Source organism: Ascaphus truei, chromosome 2 (genome assembly GCF_040206685.1).
Source record: "Ascaphus truei isolate aAscTru1 chromosome 2, aAscTru1.hap1, whole genome shotgun sequence".
Classification (NCBI taxonomy): domain Eukaryota; kingdom Metazoa; phylum Chordata; class Amphibia; order Anura; family Ascaphidae; genus Ascaphus; species Ascaphus truei.
The window spans coordinates 338,633,094-338,650,126 of record NC_134484.1 but is presented as its reverse complement, the minus strand read 5'-3'; the positions used below and the strand labels follow the sequence as shown (position 1 = coordinate 338,650,126).

At 42.3% G+C, this 17,033-nt stretch overlaps 1 protein-coding gene across 1 annotated transcript in view; it reads right to left on the bottom strand.

Moving 5' to 3' along the window:
* KIF15 (kinesin family member 15) overlaps positions 1-17,033 on the bottom strand; it is a 69,283-nt gene that overhangs the window by 21,386 nt on the left and 30,864 nt on the right. The window contains exons 5-14 of the mRNA XM_075586705.1: positions 16,902-16,939; positions 12,086-12,183; positions 10,475-10,654; positions 6,561-6,770; positions 4,828-4,953; positions 3,743-3,865; positions 3,260-3,383; positions 2,529-2,608; positions 1,449-1,658; positions 82-256 (exon numbers count right to left, since the gene is read on the bottom strand). Coding sequence (XP_075442820.1) covers positions 82-256; positions 1,449-1,658; positions 2,529-2,608; positions 3,260-3,383; positions 3,743-3,865; positions 4,828-4,953; positions 6,561-6,770; positions 10,475-10,654; positions 12,086-12,183; positions 16,902-16,939 — 1,364 coding nt within the window. The remainder of the gene's footprint in view (positions 1-81; positions 257-1,448; positions 1,659-2,528; positions 2,609-3,259; positions 3,384-3,742; positions 3,866-4,827; positions 4,954-6,560; positions 6,771-10,474; positions 10,655-12,085; positions 12,184-16,901; positions 16,940-17,033) is intronic.

Sequence of the window (17,033 nt, the reverse complement as noted above, 5' to 3'; positions counted from 1 at the left end):
AAAATGAATACAAGATGTTATAATCTATACACATTTATAAGCCAATGACAAAACAGTACATCTGATTCCTGTGTGTGTTACCCTCATTCTTTTCAGCTGAGGAGGCCTCAAAGAAAGCGTTTTTGAGATCTGCCATCATCTGCGCGTTAATATCTTGTGCTCTTTTCACAGACTGAAGGGTGCGAAGACGTTTATTCTCCTCCCTGAGACCGTGATTCTCCATCGCGTACTTGTACACGCGGGGGTGGTGCTCAACCTAGCAAACGGAAAATATTTTTTTTTTTATTGAAAATTGGATTATGCATCTAAACGGAGACGGTCTGCTTTGAAATCTTAGCGAATTAAGACAAAGGCATTTGAGAACTGAAGACACTACACTGCTTTAAGTACTAACTGAACCAGAAACATTTCTCTTTTGGGTATCTACTGTATTAATATTGTTGGAAGAAATCCCTATAAAACAGAAACCATTTAAAAACTATACCTGCAACTGTCTAAACCTATATGAAACTATTACTGCAGTTATTTCATAAAATTTACAAACTCCAATAAATGAAATGTCGAAACATCATGAAATTATAGCAAGACAGAGAGTTTGAGAAGTAATGCTCACTGCCGTTTGACCATACAAGAGACATTATGACTGCACGACCCCTAAAGCAGGTTTTCCAGAAAGAGTTACTGTACCTCTCAAATGAAGAAGAATTACTGCAGTGAACTGGACAACAGTTTTCAAAAGATAGTGATTGTACCAGTTAGTGTCTGTATACAGTAACTGTTTTAATAACTGGAGGTGTTTGGCCAGTTAAAAGAAAGCAGACAGACAACGTATGAGTGCCCAAATACGTATCCTGCATTTCATAAGGTCCGGCACTCTAGGGCCTCTGATATACAGGGTACGTTCTGCATTAACTGCTCGTGTTTTGATCCCATTGTGAACGCAATATACCCACTTTTGTTCAGGTCCTGGGGGGACTGCAAACTACACCAAGGGACGTGATCGCTACACTAACGGATCACATGGTTTAGATCAGAAAGACACAAGTGCCGCTGGTCTTTCGGCACCCAAAGGGGGTATTCCAGCTTCTGTCCAAAAAGGAGGCAGAGTAAACAGTTTACTGCATAAGAGCATATTGGCTTCTGCCCGAATATAGCAGCACCAGCTTATGAACAAGAACGCGCAAGTGGCCTGAGTCGGCGAGCATCGTTGGAGCTGATGGAGCCTTGGTGCTTAATCCCAATTAGTTTCTACTGGCACAGGGCACACACACACACCAGGTTGGGCCTCTCCAAGGCCTTTGCAAGCCATGGCCACGAACAACCAGTTTAAGGGCTCTGCTGTATGGATATACAGAAGCTCTGCATAATTAACCTTTCCTTGTGAAATTTGCATATTTAAAAACGGTAAAATGTATTAATAACCAGGCAGACAAAAAAGTGTTCAGCACCTGTTCTTTTAAATTGAGAATCTCCTCCTTGAGCTCGGCTATGAGGTCATCCTGTTCATTATTTGATAATAAGACACGAGCTTCCTTGTGAGCCTTCTCAAGTCGAGCAATGTGATCCTCTCTGAATTTGACAATCATTTTGTTGGACAGGATGAACTTTTCCTTTTTGGTGCAGAGATCCTCTAGCTGGGCTACTTTCTGTAACAGAGCCTGCAGAAGAAAAAGGAAATAGTTTTTAGCATGGACCTCTATGTTGCTCATGGAACCCATGCAATATATTGTTCTGCATTGTGTGGCAAACCTTCCACAGCACAGAAAAGGCAAGGGAGATCAACATAAGGACCAGGGCAACTTCACCTGTGGGTGCCCCGGGATGTAGCTACAATGTCATGGGGTCTGGCACTCCCAGGGCTCCATGACCTAGCAGACATCATAATCTACCGGCTCGTTTTTGGCGTTCTGCCAAAATCAGGAAGAAGACGATTACGTGATGGCGAATGCCGAAAGGGGCCGTGGAGGGTTAATGTCTACAGATAATTTGGCCTTTGATCGAGAAATAACAGATTAAGACAAAGACAGAGCTCTCTTGGCTTCCAGATACACTTACAGCTTTAAAGATCAGTCACCCACAATTAAAAGCAGCATTTCTTCTTTTTCATTTATTCAAATAAAACAGAAGAGTCCTGGCGAGGAGATTTCTGAACAAGCCTCTCTTTTCTATTATCGCTGCAGGATAATACATTATGATTGATGTGACGTCTTACAGAAATAGAAGGGATGAAATCTGTGTGATTACAGAATCTACAGAGTAAATTAGCCTGCTATAAAAACACACAGTTTCTGTGCGATGGGGACCAGATCGGCACTATCGCAATTGAATGAATAACCCCCATACATGTGTAAATTGTAATGCGCAGTTAGAGGTGCTGTCATTTCATTCATTACGTGCAACCCCCTTCTCACTCCTGTTGGAGCCAGTAAAGCTGCGCTAAATTCTTATTTATAAGTACTTTTATGTGATCTCAACTTCAAATCAATGATTGGACAGCATACAACCTCTCTGACCAACAACTGTCTTACCTTCTTTTGGCTGTCAGATTTCTCCAGGCGCATCATTGCCTCTAGGAAGTGGCTCATATATTCTCCTGTGTGCTCATCGTCTGAAGAAAAAGCAGCGGAATTTCAACGCACCAAAATAGAAAACAAAGCTATATACAGTAAGCGTGGGCATGTATATCCCACCCAAGCGCACATATGTACATAAGTGTACAAACACGTACATAGACACCACTAACCATTGTTAGTGGCTACACATTTCTGAAATCAACAGTGCTTGATCAGTGTATTATAGGGCAGCACAGTGTAGAAAACTGGAAAGCCCATGTGCTCCAGTTGAAGTTAAGACAAAAGCAGATTACCCAGCACATAAAGGCCTAATAAGTAAATGTAGCGGTAATAAAGGAAGCTAACCCTTTTGCTGCCAGAGGGGCCTGCAATGCACTGCAGAGCAATTTATTGCAGTGAAAGGGGTAACATGATTGTCACGTTATTAAAGTACTGATAATTGAGATTACGCGTTTATTGGTGCTAGGAATAGCTGAACACTCACCCTGTGAAAAACGTTAATAAACTTCTTTTAAGTCAAAGGGGGTGGGGGAAAAAAAAAACAAAAAACAAAGTCAATTTATAAATTCACATTTGCAGCTACAACAAATTATTTATTTAGGGACCGCTAGACTTCATTATCATGCCATGTACAGGCTGAGTGTTATGGAGTTAAGCTGTTAATATAATATCCTTTTTGCTCTCACCTCTGGCAACAGAAATATCCTGTGGCATCTGTCTGGAAACGAGCTGAGAAAGCTGTTCTTTCAGCTTCTTCACCTCCGCTTGCAGTTGACTCACATTCCCCTGAGTGTCTTCATTAACTACAGCCTAGGTGTGTAAAACAAAGGGCAAGTGGAATTACGTGAAGGTCACATTTGGGCACAAAAATCGGTGGGGTTCGTATGGCATTGCAAACTACTCAGTCATACATGGCATTAATCATTTCTCATATACAGTCTAATTTAAAGTCTTAAATCCAATATTTCAATAGCCGTGCTAATGATCAGATCTCCAATATAGTTTGTTTAGTATCTCTGCCTATGTTGTAACTTATAATGTCCTTAAAAAGGTGGTCAGTTAAAGATCTCCAAGGAACTTCTCTCACTCTGCAATTCCAACTCTGGGTTACACCTCCACTTGTTAGATACGTCAGACATTCCATTATGCACATTGAAATGTAGAATTACCTTGTTTTTAATTAACTTTGCCCGTTGGGCAAACTGCAGAGTGGATAGGGTTTCCCCAAAGCACTTTGATCCAGGGTGCACATTTGCAATGATGAAGGTTTTTGCATTTCCTCCAAGAGAGTCCTGTTGAATACAGTTAAACAAATGGTATATTCCTTTAGCATAGATGACTTGAACGCATTTACTGATGGTTTTAAATAGGGGGGAAATCAGGCCAAGTCCCTGCAAGGGGTGTAAAGTAATAAAAAAAATTACAGAATGGGTGCCAAGACAAATAGTCCTCTCAACGAGTAAAGATCATGAGCAAAAGGGAGTCAAGAATAAAAAAAAAAAAAAAATTAAAAAGATAGGGATCCCTGATGAAGGTGCATGTTGGCATCGATATGTTGGCTGCTACCTTGAATTTTTGTAGTCATTAAATGACATTTTTTTTTTGGTGTGCACGACTCCGTTTTGCTTTTAATAGGCATTATGAGTGCACATGTATACATGACACTGGTTGCCGTGAATAGAGAAAAAGGTGTGAAAATATATACCCTTGAGGTGTCGAATAAAGCTAGCGAGAATAAGAAACCTATACTACTAACATAATAACTTATTGTTAAGAGATGACAATTTATCAAAAGTGTTGATACTCAAAAAAAAATTGTGCGCATCCTTAGACGGTATACACAATGCAAATTAAAAAAAAAAAAAAAAAAAAAAGGATCACCCCCTCGGGTTTTATTACTCTACTTTCTGTACTAGGTATGATTATTTAATAACTTCAACGTGACAATACGTGTACAAACTGTGCATAAGTACATGGCTTTGAATAGAAAAATCATGGTTTTGATTCCGATTCCTGTACTTTTTACTCTGATAATTGTAAACTAGTTAGTCTACACAGTTCGTATTCATCGGATGAATCGGAGGGGAAAAAAACAACCAAAAAAAACCCACACACCTCTTTGTAGAATTACGCTCCATAAAAGTTTCTTCATTTTTTTCACATTATTTGTTAGGAATTTACAAACAAATTGTAAATACACAGATGAAAAAAAAAGTTAAGTAAAAGAATGGAAAGTACATGCATTGGAGATTACCCGCAGTAAGAATGTGAGCTTGGAGTCTCGGTAACAAATGTGCCTCTGTTTGCCGTTACCCACGTCCACCAAGGCTGTGATCACCTGACCCAGGCAGCTCAGTGAACGGTTTATGCTGCCCGCTTCCTACAAAACAAGAGAGCAGTTTTCAATCCTACATGTTTTTTTAACTTCAATGTAACGGCTTCACTTACAAAAGTTCATGAGTGCTAGTGAAAAATCATTCACTCCCATGTAATAATATTGACAAGTCTGAATTCTTATAGCAGATCAGCATTAAGGTTGCTTTCCTACCTGAAACAAACAAAATTAAAGCATTTGGGGTGGGTGGGGGGGTTATCTTCTTTCCCGATTACCTGTACTTTATGGTGCTGCATGCTGTGTGACTGTTTTTCCTACAATGCCAGAATGCAGGGCCACAGCGCTGCAGCACCAGAATGCAGGGCCACAGCGCTGCAGCACCAGAATGCAGGGCCACAGCGCTGCAGCACCAGAATGCAGGGCCACAGCGCTGCAGCACCAGAATGCAGGGCCACAGCGCTGCAGCACCAGAATGCAGGGCCACAGCGCTGCAGCACCAGAATGCAGGGCCACAGCGCTGCAGCACCAGAATGCAGGGCCACAGCGCTGCAGCACCAGAATGCAGGGCCACAGCGCTGCAGCACCAGAATGCAGGGCCACAGCGCTGCAGCACCAGAATGCAGGGCCACAGCGCTGCAGCACCAGAATGCAGGGCCACAGCGCTGCAGCACCAGAATGCAGGGCCACAGCGCTGCAGCACCAGAATGCAGGGCCACAGCGCTGCAGCACCAGAATGCAGGGCCACAGCGCTGCAGCACCAGAATGCAGGGCCACAGCGCTGCAGCACCAGAATGCAGGGCCATAGCGCTGCAGCACCAGAATGCAGGGCCACAGCGCTGCAGCACCAGAATGCAGGGCCACAGCGCTGCAGCACCAGAATGCAGGGCCACCGCGCTGCAGCACCAGAATGCAGGGCCACCGTGCTGCAGCACCAGAATGCAGGGCCACAGCGCTGCAGCACCAGAATGCAGGGCCACCGCGCTGCAGCACCAGAATGCAGGGCCACCGCGCTGCAGCACCAGAATGCAGGGCCACAGCGCTGCAGCACCAGAATGCAGGGCCACAGCGCTGCAGCACCAGAATGACACAAACTATGGGTAAAGCATCAAGAGCAAAAAAAATAAAAAATAGGTGTCACTATTAACCACGTCATTGTTGAAAGACCCTGGACATTTAAGGCTCGCAAGTAAAAGGGGCTAAGGATCCCCATTGTTGCTGGTGTATCAAATAAACTGTGGCATCATTAGCTTCCTGACACTTTGCAGAAAATCAGGGATGTCAATTTTTAGGAATGCATGGATTACATTTTGATGCCATAATGCCATGAATAAATAACTATGCCGTGTTTCTTAACCATATTTCCAAAATGAGCTACTTCAGGGTCTACAAGAATGACATTGTATTAATAGTTAAACATGCACGGGCTGGGCAGGAATACGCATCCTCTCAGGAGCATACTAAAGGAATTCAGGTAAAGAATACGTTGCAGAATGCAACACAAAATGGTTTTAATCTTTGTACGTCTGTGTCTATGGTCCAAAATTTGGATAATAGCAAGCCCCTATGAGCTTTATTTGAACCATTGCTAGGGATTAACAGAAAGGTAAACCTCTAACAATCATTACTCAATTTAAATTGGTTATTTGTTTGACCTTCAATCGGACTCCCTCGGTGTGGCTGTCCTTTTGCCTTTCAGACCCTGCCAAATCCACCAGGTTGAGCTGTGAGGACCTGATGTTGACTATCTCCTGGATCTTTTCCATGGACTCAATTGTGACTGTAAAGACCGCGTGCGACCTGGACGACTCTCTGTTCATCGAGGTGGAGGCCACGCGTCTGTTTCTCCAACCCACGGAAAGCACCTGTCAGAAGAGAAACCATGTCATTTACTAGCAATGTCCACCCTAACCTGGCCTTTCCAGGCTGAGGATGGCAGACAATGCATTGAGAGCTTTAATTTAGCATAGTAATATAAAAGGTTCCTCAATTAATAATTAGTTTTCTTTTTTTCTAATTAAAAAGAGATCTATAAACAATGACAAATCCAAAGCTTTAAATCTAACCCTGCCCCCACATGTAGTAAAACTGCTGCAATTGAATTTTAATTACAGATTGAGAGATAGCCCCACCTAAAATATCTGGGAACATTTATCACTAAAGATTACGGCTCTTTATATAAATGCAACTGCCCCGCTTTATTTACTCAAACCAAAAAAAGGCCTCCAAACTTGGAATGAACAAAAAAAATCATACATCTTGCCTGGGTCATACAAATTCGGTAGTGATGTACCAGGTACCCGAAAATTACGCGGTGCTTTATCAGCTACCCGGACCTGGCAGCAGGGCGCTGGGCCCGGGTAATGTCAGAGTAGCTGAAAATACTTCATCACTTACCTGCAGCCGGCGACGGAAGGTGAGGAAGACCGCAGAGACATCACGGAGCAGCAGCAGAGGTCCTGGTGGCAGCAACAGAAGTCCGTGTTCAGCCGGCGGGAGCAGCAGGAATACAGCACACAGCTGATACCAGTGTGAGCCGGGGAACCATGTGACCAGAGCAGGGGAGGAGCCGGCTGTCCAATAGGAACGCTCTTGCTCTGGTCACATGGTTTCCCGGCTCACACTGGTATCAGCTGTGTGCTGTATTCTTGCTGCTCCCGCCGGCTGAACATGGACTTCTGTTGCTGCTGCCACCCAGGACCTCTGCTACTGCTCCCAGATGTCGCCGCGGTCTTCCTAACCCTGCAGAAAAGTGCCGGCCGGGTAATCGGGTACCCGGCCGGGTTAAATGATTCATTTTGCGTGGATACCCGTTACCCAGTTTTCTGAAAAAGTAGCACCTGGTAAAACACTAAAATTCGGTAAAGATGAACATCCACCCAAGACTATGGTGCCATTTCCAAATCCTTCCAGTGCCAAGCCCACACAAATAATGAAACAATATTCAAAACAAGAAAATTCAGTTCATTTGGCACCAAACTCATACTGTTGGGTGGACATAGAATCCCAATATAACAAGCCTGTATAATTAGTTTCATTATTATGGCTGGGTAAAGATAAGTGTTAATCAGCAGGTCTTGTCGAGTGTAATTACTAAAAAAAAATCTGGAATTTAGGTGATAGATTATAGTAAGCGAACCTTTCTGATATTTCCTATTTCTGCATAGTTTTTAAAATATAGTTGTTTGGAAATTCAGTGTTGGATCAGATATGTTTGCCAAAATACCCAATTAGTAGATATTTGAACCTTTCTGACTTGGGTAGAGTATTTAGAACAGATCTCATTGAATTGTAACTTTTTCTCTGGACGCTAGATGATTGTCAATATCCACAGTACTGTACTTTTATTTTTTTCCAAACATAGAACGCTCTCATATTGCAACATGTGAATGATGGAATATAGGAATAAGCTGTACAGAGAACGAAAGCAGCTTCTATTTTAAATTAAGAATCAGTCTCGACTGGGGATCTCCCAGACTTAAAGCTGGATATTTCAAATGACGACCAGGTTGATACATGGAATAGTACGGTCGAGCCTTCCATATGTACGACAACAAGAGAGAATATTTATAAAACAATGTTTCGTTGGTACAGGCATACCCCGCTTTAAGGACACTCACTTTAAGTACACTCGCGAGTAAGTACATATCGCCCAATAGGCAAACGGCAGCTCGCGCATACACCTGTCAGCACGTCCTGAATAGCAATACTGGCTCCCTACCTGTACCGAAGCTGTGCGCAAGCGGGGAGACTATAGAGCCTGTTACAAATGTGTTATTTACATCAGTTATGCACGTATATAACGATTGCAGTACAGTACATGCATCGATAAGTGGAAAAAAGGTAGTGCTTCACTTTAAGTACATTTTCGCTTTACATACATGCTCCGGTCCCGTTGCGTATGTTAATGCGGGGTATGCCGGTATTTAACTCTCAAAAGATTAAGTCAAATTTATCTGGGAACCACAGACCAGTGCTGGAGGAGATGTGGCCACGAAGGAGATCTAGCACACATATGGTCGTACTGCCCCAAGGTTAAAAAAATATATTGGGTAATGAGACAAGTGGGGATTGAAGAAATTGTTGAGATCACCGTCCCCGCTAGACCCACTTATAATGGTGTTCTCTAAGCCCATGGAAGATCATCCGCTAGATGCTGAATCCCAGCAAACTGAAAGTCATTCGACCCGCTCCAAAAATATGGGGCTGCAGAAAATTTACGAAGTTCTGCTGATGGAAAAAATGGACTTCTTTCCTTAAACAGCGTTTTAATGTCTTTTTAACAAAGTGTGGGAACTGTGAATCAACACATCACAGAAATAATGACTCGGATATTCTCTTTTGTCGCTTCGGCTCTAATTATGAACTAGATTTAGCATAGTGTTCAAATGTCTTTATACAAAACCAAATGGATATCACAGGTGTCAAAAGTGCACATATTAGGTTGTCTGTTCCCGATGATTTGTGCTTTTACAAAAGAAAGTTTAAAATAACGCAGTTCTGCTCTGCAGGACAGACAGACAAAAATCTTAAAAACTTACGAGCCTGCTAGAACTAGATTGTTTTTGGGCTCTGTGTATCTGACACACACGGTTCCCACTGATTCAAGGCATGCGGGACTTGGAGAGTCAGAAGAAAATGACATGCCGATTGTCACCACTACAACATTTTCCTCTCCTTTTCAGGAGATAACATAAATGTATTGATAGTGTTTTGTTTTTAGTTTCATATGTGAGAGACTGGCGAGGCATTGTAGGTCTCTACTTCAGGGGAATTTGCCAATAAAGTTCATATAAGAAGCATTGTCAAACACTTTCCAGAGAGGGAGTCTGGGCATTTTCTTTTTTTAGATGGGTTACGATAATGAATTTAAACAATATACTTTCTTAGGCCGCGTCCAGGCTGACAGCACGCGCACACTAGATCGCTGCGCGATGAATCACGTTATGTCAATGTGATCATCTATAGTACGTGTGCGCACGCTCACATGCCCGTCAGCGTTCTATGGAGAGTAGCTTGAGACAAATTATTTTGTATTTGCCGCGCAATGGCTGGGTCACGTGAGCGGTTCGCCCAGCTCCATGTCACGGCCACGCCCCCCAAACACCCCCTGCGCGTTCAGCCTGGACACGGCCTTATACATACTTTTGTTATTCAAAAGGTGCATGTTAGTATGACCCCACTCTGACACACACACACACACACACACACACACACACACACACACACACACACACACACACACACACACACACACACTCCCCCCACCCCCCCAAAAAGAACAGACATCACTTCTCACTGCTCCCTCACAGACACAAACCTCTTCAAGTTCTCACTCCTTCCCTACTCCCTCCCAGAGGGCAGGGGCGAGCACAGTGCTGATGCTCTCTGCATCTCTCCCAGCCTTTGCGTGCCTCGGCATCCTGCTCTCTGGTCCTTTACCTACCCCCATATGCTGACAGTAGCAGCCTTCCAACTTTATGAACTGTGACCTAACTTAACGTGTACATACACATACACACACACACACGATATTTTATCCATTTTAAATTTCTTCACACAGGAGTACCTGATATGCTTCAGCAGCAGAGGTGACCACCTGCTCCACAGCTCCTACAACAAACACTCCCTTCTTGATATGTTCTCTAAGGAAGAGTCCGGCTGAGGCAGAGTCCAACAAGTCAAAGATCTGCTCGTTGTAGATTTCAATAAAGGAACACTTGCACAGAAAACTTTTCCCATCACCAGCCTGCAAAACAAAGTCAATAAACCAATATATAATGTGTACAATAATCATGTCCATTGTACATTACAGCTATAAAACATATGTGCAGATTTCCTTGTTTGTCGTTATTGCTTTATAACTTACATAATCTGTTTTCTTAATAATTATCTGGTCACAAAAGTCATCTGTGCTGCTTGGTGGTTCATGGAGGTTAAAATGACCATGTAAAGAAGACTGGCCTGCTAGTGAATTACCAGTGCTGAAGCTCCATGGAACACGTATGCATTCCAAGCACTGGGCACGTATTAGTTCAGGCACTAGCAGTTGGCATTAATGGCCACCCCCAAATTGTCTCCAAAGCCTGGATAGGGAGCAGCCACTCTTATGACTAAATGGCGTGGATATTAAATAAATAAATGCTGCTTTAATCTATTTTAGGCACTGTTAACCACGATGTCTTGGCCCTTTGGAGAGTAGTTAAGCATAAAGAACGCACAAACATGAAACATGATGAAAACTATAAATGCACAAAAGGTTTCTGCCAGCACTACCCTCGGCAGCAGACAAAACAAATGATGCTGCGCAACTCATGGTGAAGATGCCATTTAGCTCTAAAATAATGACCACAAAATTAGTTATAGTTACTTAGCATTTGTTATTGTGTTTGCTAAACTAGTTTCAGGATCCTACGCAAGAAAATATATACAGAACTACATAAAAAAAACAAATAATTCAAGAACAAATTAATGACAAAAAAAAAAAAAAATAAAGAATTAAAAAAAATATATATATTTCTTATTGTAAAAAGGGAAGCAAGCACAAAACCCTGTCAGAACAAATGACTTTTTTTCCCCCATTAAGAAGCATCAGGTATTTAAAATAATAATAATAATAATGATATATAGAGATAAGGTTGCATAGTGTATTTAATAAAATCAGCTAGGTGTGTCATCAAGAAGAAAGTAAACAAAACGTTTAGGGCAACTGATGTATTTTCTTTAACATTTTAAGTACTAATAACGACAACATATTTAAAGAAATTGTCTGGAGCGGTGTATTGATAAACAAGTAACTGACATATACACTGAAGAACCACTGGCGATGCTGAAGTGGAGAGTGCTGTTGCATTTTACAGAATCCTTAGACCGCATTTTACAGAAGCCTGCAGAATTGTAGGCCCAATAAAAGTAGTTACTTGACAGCAATTTAAGTGTAAAGAAAAATGCTCATCTAGACATTTTCCATGTACTGAGATAATAAAGCTTTTTTTTATATATACTGTAGTGGCATCTTAACAGAAATGTCACAGGTGCAATGTATACAATAAATCTTCAAGTTTATACAAACACAGAATCAAAAATAGGTTTTCTTTATTTCAATGTGTCGGGAACACATCAAAATAAAAATCATCAACACATCAATTAAAATGCCAAGGGGAGTTAAAGAAATCCTTACCTTTTCTTTTTCCCGATTGATTAAGAAGAACAGATACTCAAAGCTCCGTGGAATAACTCCTCTGAGGTTATGAGTAAAGTTATCAGAGTCGGAGGGCCCTGAAAAAGAAGCGTACCAACAAATCCAACTTCAACACAAAGTTTAACATTATGCGCAACTCATTACAGGGGCATTTACTTAAAGCAGGAAGTGTTTATTTTTATGGTGGAGGGGTCCCACAAAGCTCAACTGCAACGCTCCTGGCTCCAGGGAGCAAAGAACACTCAGAGCAATATGGCCATCAATGTCAGCCATGGCTCCTGCGACCAATAGAAAGCAATGACGTCATCCGTGGATAAAGTGGCAACTTTCTATTGGTGACCCCGGCAGCCGAATTTGAAGTTTTTGGGCAGAAACGAGGAACACACCGGCAACTGGTGGGTTCATCACAGTTGAGCTCCTTGGACTCACTCTGATTCATAGAAGTTAAAAATAAAATTAAAAATTAAGACATTCAACGGCTATTGCCACTTCGTAAACACCCTCCAAAGACTCTGAACAATACCAAGGAAACCCTGAAAAGCCTGATATATGGGTTTAGAGGGAAGATGATGCGAGAAAAAACAAAAACACATTCTTGAATGGATATGGACTCCCAAATTATCTGCTGTAGTGACAAAATAAAATCGGCAGTCATATAAATAGTTAAAAAATGCACCATGGTAGAAGGTCTTGGAGGAGCTGACCTGTATGTATTTTGAGTGTAATACTTTTCACTATAGTAGATACAACCAAGTAGATTACGTTTCTGGACAACTCTGCTGTACTGGATGCCCATACTTTAAACCGGTTGTGTTTTGAACCCAATAAAATATTTGCACAATTAGATCGTGCATCAGCAGTAGTTTGTGTGTTTCATGCAAGTGAAATTATTTTCTTATACAGCATTGAAAGACAATGTTTTTAAATGTCCACAGTCGAAAAATAAAATAAAGTGAGGGGTGGCATGCTTCAACAACTGTATATTGCTAGTCAGTCTTCTGAAAATATCTTGCCCTTGTAACCCCCCCCTGTGATGAGCTCCACACACTGACACTGCCCCCTGGCCGGTTCCTATCCAAGGCTAGACATGTGACTGTAATTGACATGAGAGCAGCCAATAATAATTGTATCACCCATATACTGTGTCCGTATTCTTCTTGCCGCCTAACCGTAGGCCACGTGTGGCCCAGTAAGTGGTTAACAGGAATGCAGGCCACGCCTCAGCAAGTCATATCTGAGAGCTAAAAGTAGAGGGGTTACAATCTCAACAGAAATATAAATGGAAAGGAGTTGGTCACAAGTCCATTTACAGAGGAGAAAGTAATTTCAAAATGGAAAGTGGACAAGTCAATTGGGCCAGATGGGATACATCCAAGGATATTGAAAGAACTTTGGGGTGTTCTGGCAAAACCAATAATCGATCTATTTAACTAGTCACTATTAACAGGTGTAGTTTCAGACTGGAGAACAGCAAGCGTAGTCTCACTTAACAAAATAGTAGAAATAGACAAGAGGCAGGTAACTACAGGCCAGCGAGTCTGACACTAGTGGGGATATTAATGGAAACATTGCGTAAAGATAGTCAAGAATTCTATCTTAAGTACAACGACCTACAAGGTAGCAGGCAGCATGGGTTTACTGGGGGGAGATCATGTCAAACAAAATCAAATGTATTTTTTTTGTTTGGGTGACCAAGATCATGGATCAGGGTGGAGCAGCAGAAGTAACTTACCTAGATTTTAGTAAGCCATTTGACACTTTCCCATATAGAAGACTGATAAACAAGTTGCAATGCTTGGGATTGGACTCTAAGGTGGTAGAATGGATAAGACATTGGTTGAAGGATAAGCGACAGTTGTGGTAAAGGGAGTAAATTCAGGGGATGGGAAGGTGGAGGCTAGTGGAGTACCCTCGGGCATCTGTACTGGGATGGTGCTCTTTAATACCATTATTAGTGATATTACAAATGGTTTGCAGGGGAAAGTATGTATTTTGCATATATAACAAAGATGTGAAAAACAGGATTGACACTCCAAGTGGGGTAAACAAAATGAACAATTTAGGTAGAATGAAGGAATGTCAAGAGTGTAGCAACTACAATTAAATGCCATAAAGTACAAAATAACACACTTGGGGGGGGGGGGGTGTATATGTATGTATATATACAGTGTTCGACAAACCTATACATTTGCTCGCCCCGGGCGAGTGGATTTAACATCGTGGCGAGCTCCTATTGGCCCAAGCAGCACACGTTTAGTACTAGGTGGCGAGTAGATTTTTTTGTGTGGCATATATATATATATAAAATAAAAAGCCAATGGCAGAATACGGGATTCATTGGACTAGAATATCAGCTATTATAGAGGAAAGGGTTCTAGGAGTCAGTATTTCAGACTAGCCAGAAAGCTAGCAGAATGTTATGTTGTAGAGGGAGAGGTATTACAGCAGAAAGAGGTGATGTCACTTTGTAGATCATTGGTGAGACCTCACCTAGAGTACCGTATTCCATTCTGGAGGCCATATCTAAGAAAGGAAGTTAATTGGCAATGGTCTACAGCAGGGGGGCGCAAACCTTTTTCCCTGAGCCCCCCTACCGGCGGTCCCCTCACCTCCGCCCCCCCCCCCCCAATACCGGCGCCACGAAGTCATGTTGCCATAGCAACGTGACGTCACATGACCAAATGACGCCACTTTGCCATGGCGATACGTGAGAAGCCGCCGGAGCCAAGGTAAGTCAGGTTTACAGAGGACCTGCAGCTCCCCCGGCACTTAATTTAAGTGCATTCGGGAAGCAAGCGGGCCCTTTGTAAACCATGCGCCCCCCCCCCGCACTCAGTCTCGTGCCCCCCAGTTTGCGCACCGCTGATCTACAGCATACAACGCACCAGGATAGACTACAGGACCTTAATGTGTACATCTTAGAAGATAGACGAGAGAGGGTGGGAGGGGGGGGGGGATGATGTGATCGAAACTGTCAAAATATATAGTGAAATAAAAATTAAACTAAACATATACTAAGCGCTCAACCTATTAACCTAACTTATACACTACTTTAAAAATGAATAAGTACTCTAAAAAATATATAAGAGAGAATCCCCTTTTAGGGAAAACCCAATATGTGATTCCCCACAGGCTAGCTTGGCAGACTGGGGGATGGCTGCCTCAGGAATGAATAAACAAATCTATCCACAAGGCATGTATGACAATAGCAGAAAAAATACACATAACAAACAAACAGATAATAGACAAAACAATTATTCCTTGGCGCACTGTCAGATATTAAACCTGGCAAAGTGGATGAAGTCCCATAGCCTTGATGATGGAGATATTATGTCCACAGTCCAAAGCACTAGATTCCTTTGGATTAGAGCCAGATCTGGAAACAAAGACAGAACAACCATTGCGCAGTACCCTCTGGTCAGTCCTGCTCTCCCCCACCGTTGCCAGCTACTTACTTAAAAGTGGATAAAATGGGCCTCAAAAGGTATCTTTACTTGCTTCACGGCAGGCTCCAATTAAGCGTTGTGGCAGGCGACGAAAACCTCTCTCCAGATTCACGTCCGCAACACCACAGACCGTATGTGAAGGAAAGATAAGGCACCAATAGTGTGATACCAAACATTTATTACTAAAAACAACAGGGTAAACAACAGTGCACTCACATGTAGGGACTAACGGCATGTGAGTGCACTGTTGTTTACCCTGTTGTTTTTAGTAATAAATGTTTGGTATCACACTATTGGTGCCTTATCTTTCCTTCTCATACGGTCTGTGGTGTTGCGGACGTGAATCTGGAGAGAGGTTTTCGTCGCCTGCCACAACGCTTAATTGGAGCCTGCCGTGAAGCAAGTAAAGATACCTTTTGAGGCCCATTTTATCCACTTTTAAGTAAGTAGCTGGCAACGGTGGGGGAGAGCAGGACTGACCAGAGGGTACTGCGCAATGGTTGTTCTGTCTTTATGTTTCCAGATCTGGCTCTAATCCAAAGGAATCTAGTGCTTTGGACTGTGGACATAATATCTCCATCATCAAGGCTATGGGACTTCATCCACTTTGCCAGGTTTAATATCTGACAGTGCGCCAAGGAATAATTGTTTTGTCTATTATCTGTTTGTTTGTTACCGGTATGTGTATTTTTTCTGCTATTGTCAAAATATATCAAAGGGATTTAACAAAGTATAGGAGGGAGGCGTATTCCAAAGAAAGAGGCGTGCTAGAACAAGAAGTCATTCTCTGAAGCTGGAGTGTGGTAAGTTAAGGGGAAATATGGGTAAGTACTTCTTTAAGGAAAAGGAGGTAGATTTGTGGCATAGCCTATCCACAGATGTGGTAGTTGATAATACAATAAGGGAATTGAACCATGCTGGGGATAGACATAAGGCTATCCCAAATACAAAAGCCAAGGCTCAAATAGGGTCTGAGGTTTTACAGCAGATAATAAAATGGGCAGAGACTGTGGACCAAGTTCTTTCCTGCTGCCAAATTCTAAGTTTCTAACATTGCTATAGCAGCCCAGCCCAGCCCAGGTGGATTCCAGGCTTCATGCCAGGCACAAGCCTTTTTTCTTCCATAGGTACTATGAACTTCTCCCCAATTGTTCAGTGTAATAGCGAAAGCAGAAATGCAGAATAATTAGTCTACATTAGGCTCAACAATAACCATGTAAAGACTGGAATCTTGGTCAGGTCTATAAAACACCGACAGATTAATGCAAACAGACGAAGCTAGAAGAATGGAAATATGGGGCAGCAATACCTCCCCTTGCAAACGGAGTACTTATGTTTTACTCACTTACCCAACATAGTGAAGGTCTTTCCTGAGCCAGTCTGGCCACTGAGGAGAGAGAAAAAAAAGAAAGAAGATAAAACATCCAATTCTAATAAGCCCTGTATGATATAAAAGTGCTGGATCTGCTTTATGAATAATT